General features: G+C 37.0%; 1 protein-coding gene across 1 annotated transcript; it reads right to left on the reverse strand.

Moving 5' to 3' along the window:
- Window positions 1-9050: 9050 nt before the first annotated feature.
- On the reverse strand, window positions 9051-19068 carry LOC103506195 (centromere-associated protein E-like; the record flags this gene model as incomplete). The annotated part of the gene is made up of 4 exons (XM_026821315.1): window positions 18907-19068; window positions 11614-13021; window positions 10288-11455; window positions 9051-10198 (listed from the first exon to the last, which is right to left on the reverse strand). Coding segments are annotated over exons 2-4 (3411 nt in total), but the record flags the coding sequence as incomplete, so codon positions are not given.
- Between the last annotated feature and the right edge of the window lie 1063 nt (window positions 19069-20131).

Here is a 20131-nt window from a genome sequence, read left to right on the forward strand (position 1 = left end):
GGTACCTATATAGTTCATCCAGATCAATGTGACAGCAATGAGTCATCAACCCAAAATGAAGGAACCAATCAGATTGCAGGGTTGCAAGCCGATTCCCATCAGATGTGGCATAGCCCCTGACCTTTAAGAACAATAAGATCGAATGACTATTCGCTGTATCTAGCTGTAAAGGGTACCTATCTAGCTGTATAATATATAGGTAGATAGGTACCCCTCGTAATATTATTACGAGCCGATATATCAGCATTTTATTACCTTGATGCATTCTTTTCCATCCCAACCTTTTAACAAGGCTCCAGGTTTGACCTTGATAAAGATGACAAACATCCAAGTCTAATAATAGATAATGTGATGTAGAAAATTTATTGAGATAAGATTATTTAGAATGAGATTAGAAGAAGATAGATTAAGATATTAGAGATAAGAGAAGATAAGATAGGATAGAAGATTACAGAGATAAGATTATTTTTACAATGATCAAGATTAAGATAAGATTATTTATTAAGAGATAAGATTATTTTTACAATGGTACAAGTTACAAGGATCTGTAATTGGTCGAAAAAAGTATAAAGACCAAGGTTAGAGTCGACAATTTTTACGATTGGATTTAGGTATACATACTCGTAAGTTTGTGTTGGTCTGCCCATTAATTTCTATTACTATAGTTATAGCGAAGCTATACTAGTAATGAGAAAGTTTAGTATTGCTTCAGGCTAGTATCCTCCCTGTTTAAAGTCCCCCCCGCCAGACCAACTTATAGCTCCATAATAATATATAGGTAGAATATTTATCGACCGTACCCACAATATTCCGGTTGACTGAAGTGTCTGGGCCAGAGTAAACAGAAGATACCAAAATGTGTCAAATGTATGTCACAACGTCCGCCCGTATGTTAATGTGAATAAATAATGTGAAATAAAAGTAGAGTCTTTGGGAATAGCCAGTCCAAGACACATCGGAACCATCGTTTGGTGACCGCTGCACCAAACTACAGACCTAAAATGCATTTCTCTCTCTGGTTGGGTGTACTAAAGCTCCAAATACTTGCATTCTCTTCAGAGTGCACAGAGTGAATGCACTTCTCCTAATGCCATGGATAAGAGGGGGTCCCAATCCCAATGCATTCAATTGTGTACAGAGTGTTTCGAAAGTCCTTCTCAACCTGACATTAACATTTGAACGAGTTACGTTTTTATCCTCCTTTAGACGCTTTAACTCTGATGTCTCTGATAAACAGGTTGTTCGTGCCGATTTCACACTGCAATTGTATAAAGTGACGTTTTATTTGAACATTTGAATTTTTTGATAGAACATCCTATAGTCATCCAAAATACTACCGTCTGATTGGCCAATTTCCCATGGATAAGAGGGGGTCCCAATCCCAATGCATTCAATTGTGTACAGAGTGTTTCGAAAGTCCTTCTCAACCTGACATTAATATTTGAACGAGTAACGTTTTTTTTTTCTTCCTTTAGGCGCTTTAACTCTGATGTCTCTGTTAAACAGGTTGTTCGTGCCGATTTCACACTGCAATTGTTTAAAGTGACGTTTTATTTGAACATTTGAATTTTTTGATAGAACATCCTATAGTCATCCAAAATACTACCGTCTGATTGGCCAATTTCCAATGGATAAGAGGGGGTCCCAATGCATTCAATTGTGTACAGAGTGTTTCGAAAGTCCTTCTCAACCTGATTAACATTTGAACGAGTAACGTTTTTTATCCTCCTTTAGACGCTTTAATTACTCTGATGTCTCTGTTAAACAGGTTGTTCGTGCCGATTTCACACTGCAATTTATTGTATAAAGTGACGTTTTATTTGAACATTTGAATTTTTTGATAGAACATCCTATAGTCATCCAAAATACTATACGGTCTGATTGGCCAATTTCCTTTAAAAGTAAGTTTTAGCTTGGAAGGTAGCGCTAGGTCGCGATTTCAATTTTATCCTGAACGGATAATATTCGTTCTCGGAACGACTGGCTTTCTCCTATCCTGTCTTCCTTCTCTCTTCGATTTCAGGACGATAAGACCTTAGGTCTTTAGGAGTTACAGTCCCCTCTGTCAAACCTAAAAATATACATAGCTTGGAAGGTAGCGCTAGGTCACGATTTCAATTCTCGCCCGGGGCGGATTTTATCCTGAACGGATAATATTCGTTCTCGGAACGACTGGCTTTCTCCTATACTGTCTTCCTTCTCTCTTCGATTTCAGGACGATAAGACCTTAGGTCTTTAGGAGTTACAGTCCCCTCTGTCAAACCTAAAAAAAATGCAATCGTTCGAGGGGCGAAGAATTTTTAAAACACACTGTAGTTAAGAAGCCCCCCCCCCTTAGAGTGCTGCTAATGCATTGTTACATTCAGTGAAGGGGGGGTAAGGCAACCTGATCTTCTCAGAACAGCTGAGCGGGAACCAGTGAGCTGTAAGAACCAAAGCTATGAGACACAGCTTATGGTTTGGAACTTGAGAGACGATCGATGGTATGGTGCCTCGCCAAAAAAAAAAAAAAAAAAAAAAAAAGTTAGGTAGGTGAGTTAATATAGGTATCTAACAGTCTACCACCTACTAAGGTATCTTCCAGATTGATAGGTACATTGTGACAATTGAGAATGAGTTCTGGTAGGTAATTAGTAATTATCCAATACCCAAAAATAACACTACATAGGTACATTTATGTAGGTACTTATACCTAAATATACTTATCTTTTTTTTTTTCAGTTTTCCTGATTACTAAACTTCCGGGTTGAAAAATCAGGTTTCGGTGTGGTTTTCTCCATTTTACTTAATTATATCACCTGAAATTTTGTTAGTTCTCTCCTTAACAGCTGATTCGGTAACATCTATGTGAGTACTTATGTGTGTGTGGTTACCAGAAGGTGCTTGACACCCGTAAAAAACCGTGCATTATGTCATTCGGTGAAAATTTGATTGAATTCCACCAAATTAGTATATGTTGTCTACCAATATATATGTATTCTCTGTGATTTTCACACTTTTTTTAAGTTTGATAAGTAGAGGGAACTGTTTGATAGAGGGAACTGTTACTGCTAAGGTCTTATCGTCCCGAAATCGAAGAGAGAAGGATGACAGGATAAGGATATAGCCAGCCGTTCCGAGAACAAACCTTGTCCGTTCAGGATAAAATCCGCCTAACCTATAGATCTCTATTATTATGCTGTCAAATTCTCAAAAAAGAAGGATAAAAGTTCATCCTTCCGGTGGGATCGAACCCGCGCCCTCCTGCTTACCAGGCGAGCATATTGACCACTATACGCCAGAACAATGCCCAAATATGAACTCCTCTCTCCTCTATCTGTGTGGGTTGTATGCTGTGATCTTGATTCTTAGGCCATTGTTCTTTTGTTTCTGTTATGTAGACGACTAAAAATCTATCCGTAAATTTTGAACAATCATGTAAAACAACTAAAAAACCGATAATAGGTGTTAAATTTATAAATTACCTATAGTCTCACAATGTACCACCAAATATTAAGACAATTTAACTATAACCTATCCTTAAACCAAATTAAGAAAGGTAACTTCAAGTCCAAGAACCAAACAAAATCTACAATAAATCTATCTTATAACAACCAAATCAAGATACTATATATGTACATATACTTTTTTGTTTCTGTTATGTAGACGACTAAAAATCTATCCCTAAATTTTGAACAATCATGTAAAACAACAAAAAAACCGATAGGTGTTAAATTTATAAATTACCTATAGTCTCACAATGTACCACCAAAAATTAAGACAATTTAACTATACCTATCCTTAAACCAAATTAAGAAAGGTAGGTAACTTCAAGTCCAAGAACCAAACAAAATCTACAATAAATCTATCTTATAACAACCAAATCAAGATACTATATATGTACATATACATACAGTCTACAGTAATCTACATTACTAGGTACCATTTCCATTTGTCTGTTATATTTCGACGAATCTTAGACTGTGTTTTGGAGTAAAGTTATCTCCATGGAGTAATCTAGCCCCAGGTTACGGTACCTAATATTAGGTACAACAACCAAATTAAGACACCCAATGGCTATTATTAGTCCGTGCAAAAATGATATTCGAATGACCAATATGACCATCTAGGTACCTATTATAATATTAGGTACAACAACCAAATTAAGACACCCAATGGCTATTATTAGTCCGTGCAAAAATGATATTCGAATGACCAATATGACCATTGTTCTCCCAATTGCTCATTTTAGTCCAGTCAAATTAATCAAATTACCTACCTACACCCAAGTTCTGATTATATTATGTAGATAGGTAGATAAAATAGTTAGGTACAAATCATAGGTACCTAATTACATTAGGTCAAATAATAAAATTATCTACCTAAACCTAATTACGTCCAGCCTAGTTAGCTTGCTAGCGCGCCTACCTTGTTAGTGCTCGGTCGCGGGTTCGATCCCCTCTAGGGGCGAACTTTATCCTTAACCGGTAAGGTTCGTTCTCGGAACGGCTGGCTTTCTCCTATCCTGTCTTCCTTCTATTCGATTTCGGGACGATAAAAACTCCGTTACCGGTCAGCTCCCATGGCGTAGTGGTCACTGCACTCGCCTTGCACGCGGGAGATCCGGGTTCGATTCCCGGCGGGGTCAAGAAATTTGTATCATGCAAATGATTGATTCCATGACTGGCTGTTGCGGGGCCCACTCAGCCTCGTGAGGAAAATGAGTAGCTATGACATATAAATGCGCATAGCGACCGGTGCCAGCATGGTAGGTAAACATTGGATTTTAGGATTATTGATTATGTACTTACAGTCCTACATATTATGTAGATATGTACATAATATATGTAGGGTCCTACATATTATGTAGATATGTACATATATGTAGGTACCTACGTCCTACTATTAATAAATGTAAATGTAAATGCAGTTTCTTTGTGTTGTTATGTCACAATTTAAATCAGATCTAATCAGATGTTTTGTATGATTTGGAACTTGATATTTGATTAAAATGAAATTTGGCACAATTGTTTTATATGTACTTACAGTCCTACATATTATGTAGATATGTACATAATATATGTAGGTACCTACGTCCTACTATTAATAAATGTAAATGCAGTTTCTTTGTGTTGTTATGTCACAATTTTGGTGCTCACTGCAGCATTGTAGGATTTTCCCAATATCTCAATAATCCTAAAATCCAATGTTCACCTACCATGCTGACACCGGTCACTATGCGCATTATATTACATAGCTACTCATTTTCCTCACGACTACTCACGAGGCTGAGTACAGCCAGTCACGGTATCAATCATTTGCATGATACAAAAAATATCTTGACCCCGCCGGGAATCAAACCCGGGTCTCCCGCGTGCAAGGCGAGCGCAGTGACCACTACGCCATGGGAGCTGGGTTCAGTATATTACATAGCTACTCATTTTCCTCACGAGGCTGAGTGGGCCCCGCAACAGCCAGTCACGGTATCAATCAATGGCATGATACAAATATCTTGACCCCGCCGGGAATCAAACCCGGGTCTCCCGCGTGCAAGGCGAGCGCAGTGACCACTACGCCATGGGAGCTGGGTTCAGACTCAGAGGTGGCTACGGTTCTGACATCTGTTACCTCCCACTCACACCAGACCGGTGTCCTCAAAAAGAGAATGGTAAGTAATAGTAATGCAAGTACAGATACAAGTATGCAAGTATAATAGAGGTCCTAACTTGGTGGTATAAGTACACAGAGGTATGAAGTGAATTATACTCCCACGGTTGCGTCTGTGGTAGAGTGGTTAGCTTGTAGGTGGTGAAAATTATTATGAAGTTGTATGTATAAGTAGATAAGAAATGTACAAGCACATAAACATGTAGGTAGTAAAATCTACGAATCTAGGTAAGATTCGTAAATTTTAAAATGCAAGTCGTTTCCTACCCATCTGACAAAAATACCTATCTAAGTGTTAACGCCATACCTAATGGGTTAACCTGTATAGAACCCTCAAGGGTTAAATAACATATGATCAGGCATTCAGTTTAGTCGCAACACGTCTGTGGTAGAGTGGTTATTAGCTTGTAGGTGGTGAAAATTATTATGAAGTTGTATGTATAAGTAGATAAGAAATGTACAAGCACATAAACATGTAGGTAGTAAAATCTACGAATCTAGGTAAGATTCGTAAATTTTAAAATGCAAGTCGTTTCCTACCCATCTGACAAAAATACCTATCTAAGTGTTAACGCCATACCTAATGGGTTAACCTGTATAGAACCCTCAAGGGTTAAATAACATATGATCAGGCATTCAGTTTAGTCGCAACGCGTTAACTTTTGATTCTTACATGCTAGCCTATCGGCTACCCTGTACTGGTGTAAAATAATAAAATTTGGTAGTCTTCTCATTGAGCTTAACAGTGACACATCTTGGTGTACGTGTGTACTTTTCCCTTCTCGCTCGCGGTACGGCTCCAACTAGGAGATTTGATTTTCACAACTAGTGAATTTTCTTGTACGCGATTTGTGAATATTAGTACAATTGTGAAAGCGTCTAGCTTTAAATTTATCGCTCCTTAATCTCGTCTAACTAAGACAAGTGTTGTGATTTTTACTGAGTGCCTGTGACTTTTACTTCTTGTAAAATTATTGGATTAATTTGGATTACCTACCTACCTACATCTCTTCAAATCTGAATCAAAGCGAATCTTGGAACTCAAAGCGGCAGTTTCTCTAGACAATGTTCAGGGTCTCATACCTACAGCCCGGTAACCTCTTTCCTTTAGATTTATCCTTAGGGTTGTATGTATGTGGGGGGTTAGATGGGGGCGAGTTTTCTTGTTAGTATGATGCCAGCTGCAGATTCTATTCAAGGTAAGGACCTGTGTCACATACGTTTCTGTTCGGTGTTTTACAGCGCCTGTGGTGATACAGTCCGCTTATTTTCTATTCTTATACAATTTGCTCTTGGGATATATATGTAAAACCAAACACATATGTTGGTGTATTTTTATCCACTTGTGTACGTATGTGTGTCAAGGAAAAGGAGAAGGAAGAGGAGAAGAAGAATATACATATGTGTCTAGGGTAAAAGGGAGAGAAGAAAAAGGAAGAGGAAGAGGAGGAGGTACAAGAAGGAGAAACAGAAAGACCAAGTATGTATGTCTAATGGAAATGGAGGAGAAGGTGGAGGAGAAGAAGAAAAACGACGGGGAAGAAGAAAAAAAAGAGAGAGGACTATGTGACTAAGGGGAGGAGGAGGAGGAAAAGAAAGATGAGACAAAGAATATTTGTGTCCAAAAGATTAGCGCTTACAAGGCAGACGCACTACCAACTAAGCTAACTAGGCTGACTGTTCCCGTGTTGACCCAGTATTTAAATGGGAAGTATTCAATCATTTCAGTCTCGTATTGATGTCCATCTGATGAGGGGCATACTACAGCATGTGCATCCGACGACACAGACAACATGAATCGAATGTAGCAGTTGTTTTATTGCTTCGAAAAGGCAATGAAACACTCATCCTGACAAAAGAAGAAGAAGAAGAAGAAGAAGAAGAAGAAGAAGAAGAAGAAGAAGAAGAAGAAGAAGAAGAAGAAGAAGAAGGAGGAGGAGGAGGAGGAGGAGGAGGGTACCTAATTGCTTCAAAATAAAAACGACGGAGGAATCACTAATCTTTTTTTATGTATGTATGGCCTACATTTTAAGGAAACAATTTAAAGACCTCTTTACATTTTATGTTTGCTGTAAAATGTCTAGGTTGCCTTGGGCATATCCAATGAAAAAAAAAAAAAAAAATGAATTTTCATTTTATTCCTGGTGTGGTGCATAGTTGCATACCTCGATTATAAAAAGGGTGTTGTAGTTATAATAGAAAACGTGGTCTTGACTTGAATTTATACATACATGAAGACCGATCATCAATAATGTGCTAAGAGCCCAAAAGTTCAAACTGATATAATGAGGTTTTTCTTCCTGGTTTCCTACATACCACTACACCCATCTATCGGGATTTTTTAAATTTTTTTTGGAACGTTGTGGAGCTTAGCGCGTTTTGCAGAGTATGTTCACTGGTACATAGTACGTGAATCCGTACCTAACTCTAATTTTATATTTTTGGCACTTAGCAGCTTAGCACATTATTGATGATCGGTCTTCACATATATTTTAGTGTGACCGAAAACATACTTTCTGTTTCAGGTATGTATATGTAGATAAATCCTGGCTATCCGTCTTGCTAGCGTAGTGGTCAAGACACTCGACTGGTAATCAACAGAACGTGGCGTCGTGGGTTCGATTCCAGCCGAGGTATGAAATTTTATCCACTATTAAAACAACTTTTAACGATCCTCAGTGATGCAGAGGTTAACGCGTTGGACTTTGGATCTGGAGGTTGGTGGTTCGAGTCCAAGTCAAGTCATAAAATTTATCTAGGTGTAGTAATTGGGGAACGATATTTGTGACAAGCATTAAAGTATGCTTAACACAATTAAAAGTTCCTCCTTCCTTCCTTCCTTTTCCACGCTTAAAACAATGCACTGCACTGTTTATAATCACAACAGCAGTGATGGAAAAATAAACATCGTCTCCGCCATTTTGCGGAGAATTTCTTTATTGACGTTTTCTAATGGCACTGATAAGGTTTCTTTTTGAAATAATCAAAGGTCTGCTGTCTCAAGAATTTGCCGTCAGTCGTAATTTACATCTCGTACCCGTCAAATCGCGAATAGAATAATAGAAAATAGAATGGAATAATGTGTAAAATAGGGAGAGTAGAATTGTGAGAACAAAATAGAATTGAATTACGGATAGCTAGAACTGGATTTTTCCTTATTCAGAATTTTCCCTTATTTCGGTCCAGAAATTTGGTACTTTTCTACAATTTTTGGCATGTACGAGTAAGAGGCAGCTAAGTGCTTAGGTGATAATTATAATAATTATCAGCGGGGATGGCTCATTATCGTCAATAATATATTTGTATTTTTTCTTTTCTTTATTCATAGCTAACGAATTGCTTATTTCACTATTTATTTCATGTACAGTTTTTATATTTAGAGTTCTAGTTTCACTTTTACTTACAGGAACACTGGATTTCAAAGGGTTGTGATTGTTATCAGTAATTTTTTCAAAGTTTAAATGATTTTTAATAGCAGATTTCTTTTCGCTAGCATGGATACCTGCGTTCTCATTATACAACGCACTGGATTTCAAAGGGTTGTGATTGTTATCAGTAATTTTTTCAAAGTTTAAATGATTTTTAATAGCAGATTTCTTTTCGCTAGCATGAATACCGGCGTTCTCATTATACAACATTTTGTTAGCCGTGTCCATATTATCGATGATTTCATATCCGTCGATGTCAAGCGTCAATATTGGTGATTTGTTAATTTGTTGAATGATTTCTTCTGAAACTTCATAGACTTCTTGTTTGACTTCAGACATTGGTGTCGTTTGTTCTGCAGAAACTTTTGTTTCATTTCCAGATACAGATTCTTTTCCATGTTGATTTTCTTTTTCTTCTTTATTTTTATTGATTATGATTTTATTTATTATCGAATCCAACTTGTTGTCTTTTGTCTTATTGGTTTTCATAATTGGTTTTTTATCTTTGGTCAAAATATTTTCTTCATCCTTACTTTTAGTGAGAAGAGACATTACGCTTAGAATAGATTTATTTTCTTCAAAGTTGGCCTCATTATTTTTATGTTGAGGAACTGCAAGAACTTCTGTGCTGTCATCCGTCTTCACTTTCTCTGGCACCTCATTTTCATTTGCTTTGAGTACAGTTTTTTCGTCAATTATTTTATTCACAGTCATTACTTTGTTGCATGTATCTAAAGCAATGTCTCTATTATTGAGATCTAAATCGATTGCCTCAGGCTTTTTCTGTATGGCGTTATGTTCTACCTCCCACAAATCCTTGGATGAGTGACAAATGTTGTCCAAATGCTCGTGATTTAATTCATCTGATAATATTTTTTCTGGTTGTATTTTTTCCAAGTCAATAAATTCCTCATCTTGAGGAAAAACGCTTTCATGAAGTAGATGTTGTTTATTAATATTCACTATGCTTTCAAAGAATGATGAATCATCTGCTTCATTTTCTGCTCTCATGTTTCTTCCGGGTATCTCCAAGTTACAGATTTTATCTTCATGAATTTGTGGTGTATTCAGGGTATCAAACTGACTTGCATTGGCACTCGGAATTTTATTTCGGTTGTATAGATCAAATAATCTTTTGTCTTTTAGGGTTTGCAATTGTTGCTGATCTTCGATGACATTTAAATTGTGGTCAAAAGATTGATTGTTGTTCCACCAAATAATCTTTTGTCTTTTAGGGTTTGCAATTGTTGCTGATCTTCGATGACATTTAAATTGTGGTCAAAAGATTGATTGTTGTTCCATAAATTGATATCGAACCCAGGACCATTATGAACTCCATGTCCACTTGCATAGGAAGAGTCATCGTCCGAGGATTCATCTTCAGTTATCATTTCATCATAGTTTGCGACGAATTCACTTTCAAATTCTTCTAGTGAAATGGTTTTACCTCGATGTGTGATTACTTTTTGACTGTTTACGTGTTTGACTTCTTTGTTTATTTCCTTCCCTTCGAGATGTGTTCGTTTGGTCACATCACCACTTTTCACCGCCGAACTGTCCAATATTAAATTGTTGGGTCCAAACTGATTTTCTCTCTCTTTGATTTCATTAGTTACTTCTTCATGAGGTTGACTCTGATTCTTGTCTAGTACAATGTTTCCTAATTTCTCAGGGGATGGCTCATTATCGTCAATAATATATTTGTATTTTTTCTTTTCTTTATTCATAGCTAACGAATTGCTTATTTCATTATTTATTTCATGTACAGTTTTTATATTTAGAGTTCTAGTTTCACTTTTACTTACAGGATTAGTTTTTACATGACTGTCGTTGTTAGTCCCAATAGTATTGGGAGGTAATCGGATATCCAATTCAAATAATTTATTATTTTTAGTAATATTATTTGTAGATGAACTAGGTGCTTCATTTTCTATGATAAATTTCCTAAATGATGCTTCAAATGAATTTGTTAATGGTTTCTCTTTGGCCAATTTTTCTATTACACTTAGTTTTTCTTCGGAAGATTTTTCTTCTTTCTTCTCAGGTTCTGGATCTGATTGAATCTGTTTCGTGCTTGTTTCAGAACGGCTTCTTTTAGAACTGGAAATTTCGGATGACAGTTCACTTTTAGTTGGATATGACAAATCACTAAATTGGTCTTCGCTTTCAAAATCATACACATCAGTATTTGAACTCCACCTAACATTTTTGATATTTTCTCGGTTGTCATAGATTTTGTTATTTGTTTTCGCATAACTTAGTTTGATATTGATTTTATTTCTATGAGAATTTATGTCTTTATTTATGATATTATACTGAATGCAATTGTTTTCCTTGAACTCTTCTGTCATAGCACTCTCCTTATCATATTCCTCTCTCAAATTTGATTCCTGCTCCAAATTTCCTTCCATGTTTTCGGTAACTTCATTATTATCTACAATATCACTTTCTACATTTCCCTTGTTATCACAAATTTGTAAAGTCTTTTCAGAGATTTCTTCAATAGCTTAGCACTCTCCTTATCATATTCCTCTCTCAAATTTGATTCCTGCTCCAAATTTCCTTCCATGTTTTCGGTAACTTCATTATTATCTACAGTATCACTTTCTACATTTCCCTTGTTATCACAAATTTGTAAAGTCTTTTCAGAGATTTCTTCAATAGCTCCATCTCTAAATACACCGTCTTTATCACAACGCCTTCGTTTTGAACAAAGTTCTCTAGAGTTCTCTTCTGTTTGTTCTTCATTACGTTCCTGAAGCCTTCGCTTCATTCTGGCTTCTTCTCTTTCTTTGATGCTATTTTCTTTAATCCCATCCAGTAGTTCCATTAAATTATTTACAATATTAATGAGGTTCTGTGATTCGTCTAAGAAAACTTTCTGTTTCTTTTGTTTTGCTTCACTCAATTCTTTGATAACTTCTTCTGAGGACTCATCATCTTGTTTATCTTCACAACTGTGGCACAAGCATGGATCATGTTGACATCCACATGACTGGGTATCTCCTTGTTCTTTTTCGAGAGCGTCAGATTTTTCAGAGTTTTCTTTGGTAAATCTATTATTATTAGTGACTAGGTTTTCACAATTACTACCTGATGAGATCTTGTTTTTAGTTTTAGTTTTTTCTATTGCTTTTACTAACCGATCTGTTCTAGGTACAGCCGTCCACCGACCGTCAAAAACTTTCGACAGCCGAATTCTATTACGTTTATCATAGTCCTCACAGAGCACGGATATTATTTTCGAATCTTTCTGTTCAACCCAAAGGAAAATGGGGTTGATTTTTGTAGCTATTTCATCACAGTTTGCGTCCGCATCTTTCAAACATGTTGTATCTCGGCCATCTTGGTTTTGTACTTGTTCGTTATTTATTTTACAATTTTCCTTCTCATCTGTTTTGTTTTTCACTCCGTCCGCTGTCTTTTTAGAGCTCTTCTTGGACTTTTTACGCTTTTTCTTCTTACTTTTTTTGCACCTTTTAATAGCATTTTCTTCTTTTTCCTTTTCTTTGCATTTGTTGTCCTCTTCTTTGTCCTTTGATCCGCCTTCACTCTCAGCATCGTCATTCGCTAGTTTCCTTTTCAAGTGACCACTTCTCAAATTGATAATATTTATGTCATTGTTATTTTGCATTTTTTAAATCGCAAAACGAAACGTTGTTTGGTCTTTACGGAATTTACATTTTCATTTTGTCAATAAAAATGTTAGTGTCTTTGTATAATATATTCAAATCGTTTAGATGTTCTATCATGGTTGTCGCGTTTATTGGAATCATTTATATGCGAGACTTTTTGACGTCAGTGATAGTTTTACAATCGGAAAAGTACGAGAAATAAAATTTATTTTACACCTCATTGTCGTAAAATTCCGCGTGAAAACAAAGCTGAATACTTGGAGGAAATAGTGAATTTAACACCGACACAGTATCCGATGTACAATATGGCACCTGGAAAAATAAGGAAAAAAGTTTACATCAATATTCTATTCTAAACTGGTCATTACTCAGTCACAACCTTATACTAATTCCAACACCATTGGTTAAGCCAGCCAATCACTTGACTGTCAACAGACCTAGGTCCGTCAGACCACCCGAAAGTGTGTGGCGGAAAAATCGGCCGACTTTAGAAGTCTTCAGGCAGTCAACAGACCTGGTTCTATCAGGCCATCGGAACGTGTGTGACGGAAAAAGCTTCCGACTTTAATCTTCAGTCTGAGAGATCTAGATCTGTTGGACTGTCGGAGTGTGAGTAACCGACTTTACAGTGTTGGCACAGATTGGGCAGTTACAAAACATTGGTAGCAAAATGGGACTTTTTACCATCAACGGAAAAAAAACATATAAGGTAGATTAAATTATGTAGGTAATTAATACAGTAGACTACATTTATTTAGCGTATAGCACAGCTATACGGTAGACTACATTTACCTAAGCATGGATTAGAATAATTAATAAATAGACAAGTTGAGTAAGTAAAGTCTAGTTGACTTTCATCTTTGGACCAAGACTCTCCCCAATCAATAATCTTTAGATGGACCCAAGCCAAAAGAGGTGTTAATCATAATCAACTTAATCATAATTATAATCAATAAGGATGCAAATAATCGCCATTAAATTAGAACATAAGAGATTTTTCACAGCAATAAAATAATAATAATAGTCATAAAATAATAATAACAGGAAATTTTACTATTTCTCTCAGCTTCGGAGCTAGTCTGCGACCTTAGGCTGTGATTCAAGCAGTTGTACAAGGCTGAGTACATTCCAGTTACAATGACACATGTATTGAGGATCTCATCAACATAAAATGTGTAAACAAAAACAACAACACCACAAACAAAAACGACAACAAATTTTATGACGCCGCGCCGAATAGAATAGTTTCAGAATGGGTATAATCAAAAGGGGCTTTTTTTTCTTTTAATCCTATGAATCCACCGAATCCGGATAAGTCTTTTGAAAATCCGAATCCAGTGAATCCACTCGGGGATTGTATTCGTTTGGTTCATTGTGGTAGAAGATAAATAACACCTAAAGAAGTCAAAGAAATCAGTCCTAAAAGAACCCTGGCCTTCGTAAGAAGTCTCAGGCACTTCTAGATAACCAAGGGAAAATCACCAAAGATCTAACTAGGCCGTAGTGACATAGGGCGTTTATTAAAGCCGATGGCCCTACTTGTACCAATACCAAAGTTGTGAAGAGGCTTTGCTTCACCACATATTTTAGGCAATATGGCACCTGGAAAAATAAGGAAAAAAGTTTACATCAATATTCTATTCTAAACTGGTCATTACTCAGTCACAACCTTATACTAATTCCAACACCATTGGTTAAGCCAGCCAATCACTTGACTGTCAACAGACCTAGGTCCCGTCAGACCACCCGAAAGTGTGTGGCGGAAAAATCGGCCGACTTTAGAAGTCTTCAGGCAGTCAACAGACCTGGTTCTATCAGGCCATCGGAACGTGTGTGACGGAAAAAGCTTCCGACTTTAATCTTCAGTCTGAGAGATCTAGATCTGTTGGACTGTCGGAGTGTGAGTAACCGACTTTACAGTGTTGGCACAGATTGGGCAGTTACAAAACATTGGTAGCAAAATGGGACTTTTTACCATCAACGGAAAAAAAACATATAAGGTAGATTAAATTATGTAGGTAATTAATACAGTAGACTACATTTATTTAGCGTATAGCACAGCTATACGGTAGACTACATTTACCTAAGCATGGATTAGAATAATTAATAAATAGACAAGTTGAGTAAGTAAAGTCTAGTTGACTTTCATCTTTGGAGGTAATTAATACAGTAGACTACATTTATTTAGCGTATAGCACAGCTATACGGTAGACTACATTTACCTAAGCATGGATTAGAATAATAAATAAACAAGTTGAGTAAGTAGAGTCTAGTCGACTTGCATCTCTGAACCAAGACTCTCCCCAATCAATAATCTTTAGATGGACCCAAGCCAAAAGAGGTGTTAATCATAATCAACTTAATCATAATTATAATCAATAAGGATGCAAATAATCGCCATTAAATTAGAACATAAGAGATTTTTCACAGCAATAAAATAATAATAATAGTCATAAAATAATAATAACAGGAAATTTTACTATTTCTCTCAGCTTCGGAGCTAGTCTACGGCCTTAGGCTGTGATTCAAGCAGTTGTGTACAAGGCTGAGTACATTCCAGTTACAATGACACATGTATTGAGGATCTCATCAACATAAAATGTGTAAACAAAAACAACAACACAAACAAGAACAACAAATTTTATGACGCCGCGCCGAATAGAATAGTTCCAGAATGGGTATAATCCGGATTTATTTTGACAAAAAAGAAAAGTCTTTTGAAAATCCGAATCCAGTGAATCCACTCGGGGATTGTATTCGTTTGGTTCATAGTGGTAGAAGATAAATAACACCTAAAGAAGTCAAAGAAATCAGTCCTAAAAGAACCCTGGCCTTCGTAAGAAGTCTCAGGCTCTTCTAGATAACTAAGGGAAAATCACTAAAGATCTAACTAGGAAACTAGGTCGTAGTGACATAGGGCGTTTATTAAAGCCGATGGCCCTACTTGTACCAATACCAAAGTTGTGAAGAGGCTTTTGCTGCACCACAAATAATTAAATGATGATATTTTAGGCCCGACCGGACCATTTATGTTATTAGTCACAGTCCTTTTTTCGTGCACTACAAAAAAAGTAGGAAAATCACTAAAGATCTAACTAGGAAACTAGGTCGTAGTGACATAGGGCGTTTATTAAAGCCGATGGCCCTACTTGTACCAATACCAAAATTGTGAAGAGGCTTTTGCTTCACCACAAATAATTTTATTAGTGATGATATTTTAGGTCCGACCGGACCATTTATGTTATTAGTCACAGTCCTTTTTTCGTGCACTACAAAAAAAGTAGGTAAATCTGGACAAAGACCGCGGACTCACGAGACGTCAACCCCCACAAAAGAATTGCCAGAAAATCCTTGACATGGGTTGTTACCCCCCTTCACAGCTAAGAGCGAACTCCAAACCTAGCAAGGTCATTGAACAAAGAGGACGAGCGGGTATGCCACAACCACCTACATAGAAAAATCCGAACGAATTTGCATGGTACCATGAGCCATTACATCAAAGACGGTTTTATAATATAATAATAATAGTGCTTATTTATACTGCTCGTATAGGACTGAAAAGTCCCTTTACTCCAGCGGTAGGCTATGACTATTATTGTGCTCAAATTCTCAAATTATGTTCATGATAAAATTCCATGCCTTGGCTGAGATTGAACCCACGTCCTCCTGATTAATGACCACTACACCACCGAGGCAGGTTATTCATAATAGGAGGTTTGGGTCCTCTCGCCCAGAAGAGTAATTTTACTCAAACAGGATACATTTTCCTTCGCTAAAAATGACGGCTGGCGCTGAGATCAGGAAGGAAATTCAATCGTAAATATGGTAAGATCTGAAATAGGAAAGGCATCCAATCGTAAAATATTTGCGCCAAAATCAACTGTCAGCCTCACAAAAGGATGGATATCTTTGATAATGAATTAATGATATTTGTTAGATCAATATCAAAGAATTCAGATTAGGATGACGACAAACATCGACCCCTTTAGAAAAGGCGGAACAGGCCATTCGTTGGTGCTTTACTAAGCTTTCCAGACAGAGCTTCCCTAAAGCCCCAAATGGGCCTCTTGAAAAATAGCACATCTACGGCCTGCAGTCGGATAGTGAAATTTGATGCTATGAAAATGGGTCATCTAAGAACGAGCAATACAGAAAAACAATGGATACTTGTAGATTAAATTTGTTCCACATATAAATCCAAGTAGAATAGAATATACTTTTGCTGATACTCCCAGAATGAGACTAAAAAGTCCCTTTATAAGATCGAGCAAAACAGAAAAACAATAGATACTTGTAGACTAAATTCGCGCCACATAACTATAAGTTCAAGTAGAATAGAGTAGTTCTACTAGCTACTACCAGAATGCCGAACGATACTGAAAAGTTCTTTTATTCCCGCAATAAAGTAGTGTTTTTAGGACTGACTTTTAGACTTAGAACAGGCTGTTCTTTGCTTTAGAACAAAAACACATAATTTGCCACGATCCAGGCAGGGTTTGTGCAAGACATTTTTCAAGACAAAATATCGAAATGACAAGCTCCCGAACCCCGGCAAAAACCCCTCTCCTTCCCCGGGGGACCTGACGGGTGGGGGGACATTTCCCCTCAAATCTATAACTCAAAATGGCAAACTAATACATTACTAAAGAATTTATTATCACACCCCTCCCCTCTTAAGGGCTTTTCCACCCAACCTGCCGGTTTGGAACGCGGGGAGGTAAATTTGAGAATTCCCCACCAGATTGCGCGATCTGTAGGAATATGGTCGTTCGGATTAGAAAGGCAAAACAAACTTCTCAACCTTCTTACGACGAGGATTAGACGAACCCCTCTCCTTCCCCGGGGGACCTGACGGGTGGGGGGACATTTCCCCTCAAATCTATAACTCAAAATGGCAAACTAATACATTACTAGAGAATTTATTATCACACCCCTCCCCTCTTAAGGGCTTTTCCACCCAACCTGCCGGTTTGGAACGCGGGGAGGTAGATTTGAGAATTCCCCACCAGATTGCGCGATCTGTACGAACATGGTCGTTCGGATTAGAAAGGCAAAACAAACTTCTCAACCTTCTTACGACGAGGATTAGACGAAAAAAAAAACTTTCTTATTCAACTCAAATTAATCTCTCAGGTGACCTAAAAATGTCACTGGGGCTTCAACCCGAAAAGAGGAAGAGGGGGGAAAAAATGAACGCCCCCAAAAAGTTCGAAGAAAACATAGTCAAAGTTAGAAGAAAACAATAAAAGTTAGGAGGAAACAATGGAAACATACTAAAAGCTACACGACGTAGAAAACATATGAGGGAATTTTCAATGTTTACACTGGCGATTGACCCGTTTTTGCGAATTTGAGAGTGTTCCTTATGGTGGACATTTTGTCTTTTGTCCATGTTTGGCCGTTTTTTCGTGGTCACTTCCGAAATCACGGAGGATTAGACGAAAAAAAAAACTTTCTTATTCAACTCAAATTAATCTCTCAGGTGACCTAAAAATGTCACTGGGGCTTCAACCCGAACAGAGGAAGAGGAGGGAAAAATGGACGCCGCCAAAAAGTTCGAAGAAAACATAGTCAAAGTTAGAAGAAAACAATAAAAGTTAGGAGGAAACAATGGAAACATACTAAAAGCTACACGACGTAGAAAACATATGAAAGAGGAAGAGGGGGGAAAAATGGACGCCGCCAAAAAGTTCGAAGAAAACATAGTCAAAGATAGAAGAAAACAATAAAAATTAGGAGGAAACAATGGAAACATACTAAAAGCTACACGACGTAGAAAACATATGAGGGAATTTTTAATGTTTACACTGGCGATTGACCCGTTTTTGCGAATTTGAGAGTGTTCCTTATGGTGGACATTTTGTCCATGTGTAGCCGTTTTTTCGTGGGACTTTTTTTCGGTCATGGTCACTTCCGAAATCACTATCACGGATATGTGATTTAGAAAAGGTGTTTGGTGGAAGGTTGTCCACTAATTTGCCCATAAAAGGCTAAAAATAGTCCTCTTTGTACTATTTTTTTAAACGAAATTTATGTCGAACTAGAGAGAAACATAAAAATTATTAGGGGATCCCTAAAGGGGATTTAGCTAAAAAGGGAGTGTTCCTCAAGGTTGGGTTTTTTCGCCTTTAATCTGTAATTTCCTCGAAAATGACACTAAAAGGGGGACAAAAAAAGGGGTAACCAAATATGCTTACAAGCTTATGGGTAATCCAAATATGATCCGAAGTTAAATCCAAATTCCAAATAAGGGTAATCCACACTTTCTAGCACTTCACTGTTGAAAAAAATACGTAATTTTTCGTATCTTAAATTTAATTAAAACTTATCCTTAAGTAATTTATTTCAGACAATTTTACAGAAAAAGACGGTTTTATAATATAATAATAATAGTGCTTATTTATACTGCTCGTATAGGACTGAAAAGTCCCTTTACTCCAGCGGTAGGCTACGACTATTATTGTGGTCAAATTCTCAAATTATGTTGATGATAAAATTCCATGCCTCGGCCGAGATTGAACCCACGTCCTCCTGATTAATGACCACTACACCACCGAGGCAGGTTATTCATAATAGGTTTGGGTCCTCTCGCCCAGAAGAGTAATTTTACTCAAACAGGATACATTTTCCTTCGCTAAAAATGACGGCTGGCGCTGAGATTAGGAAGGAAATTCAATCGTAAATATGGTAAGATCTGAAATAGGAAAGGCATCCAATCGTAAAATATTTGCGCCAAAATCAACTGTCAGCCTCACAAAAGGATATCTTTGCTAATGAATTAATGATATTTGTTAGATCAATATCAAAAAATTCAGATTAGGATGATGACAAACATCGACCCCTTTAGAAAAGGCGAAGAACAGGCCATTCGTTGGTGCTTTACTAAGCTTTCCAGACAGAGCTTCCCTAAAACCCCAAGTGGGCCTCTTGAAAAATAGCACATCTACGGCCTGCAGTCGGATAGTGAAATTTGATGCTATGAAAATGGGTCATCTAAGAATGAACAAAACAGAAAAACAATGGATAGTTGTAGATTAAATTCGCTCCACATATAAATCCAAATGGAATAGAATATACTCTGGGCCTCTTGAAAAATAGCACATCTACGGCCTGCAGTCGGATAGTGAAATTTGATGCTATGAAAATGGGTCATCTAAGAACGAGCAACACAGAAAAACAATGGATACTTGTAGATTAAATTCGCTCCACATATAAATCCAAATAGAATAGAATACACTTTTGCTGATGCTGCCAGAATAAGACTAAAAAGTCCCTTTATAAGAATGAACAAAACAGAAAAACAATGGATACTTGTAGACGTATTCGCGCCATAAGTTCAAGTAGAATGGAATAGTTCTACTATCAGAATGCCGAAAGAGACTGAAAAGTCCTTTTATTCCCGCAATAAAATAGTGTTTTTAG

The sequence above is a fragment of the Diaphorina citri genome, unplaced genomic scaffold (genome assembly GCF_000475195.1).
Source record: "Diaphorina citri unplaced genomic scaffold, Diaci psyllid genome assembly version 1.1 scaffold222, whole genome shotgun sequence".
NCBI lineage: Eukaryota > Metazoa > Arthropoda > Insecta > Hemiptera > Psyllidae > Diaphorina > Diaphorina citri.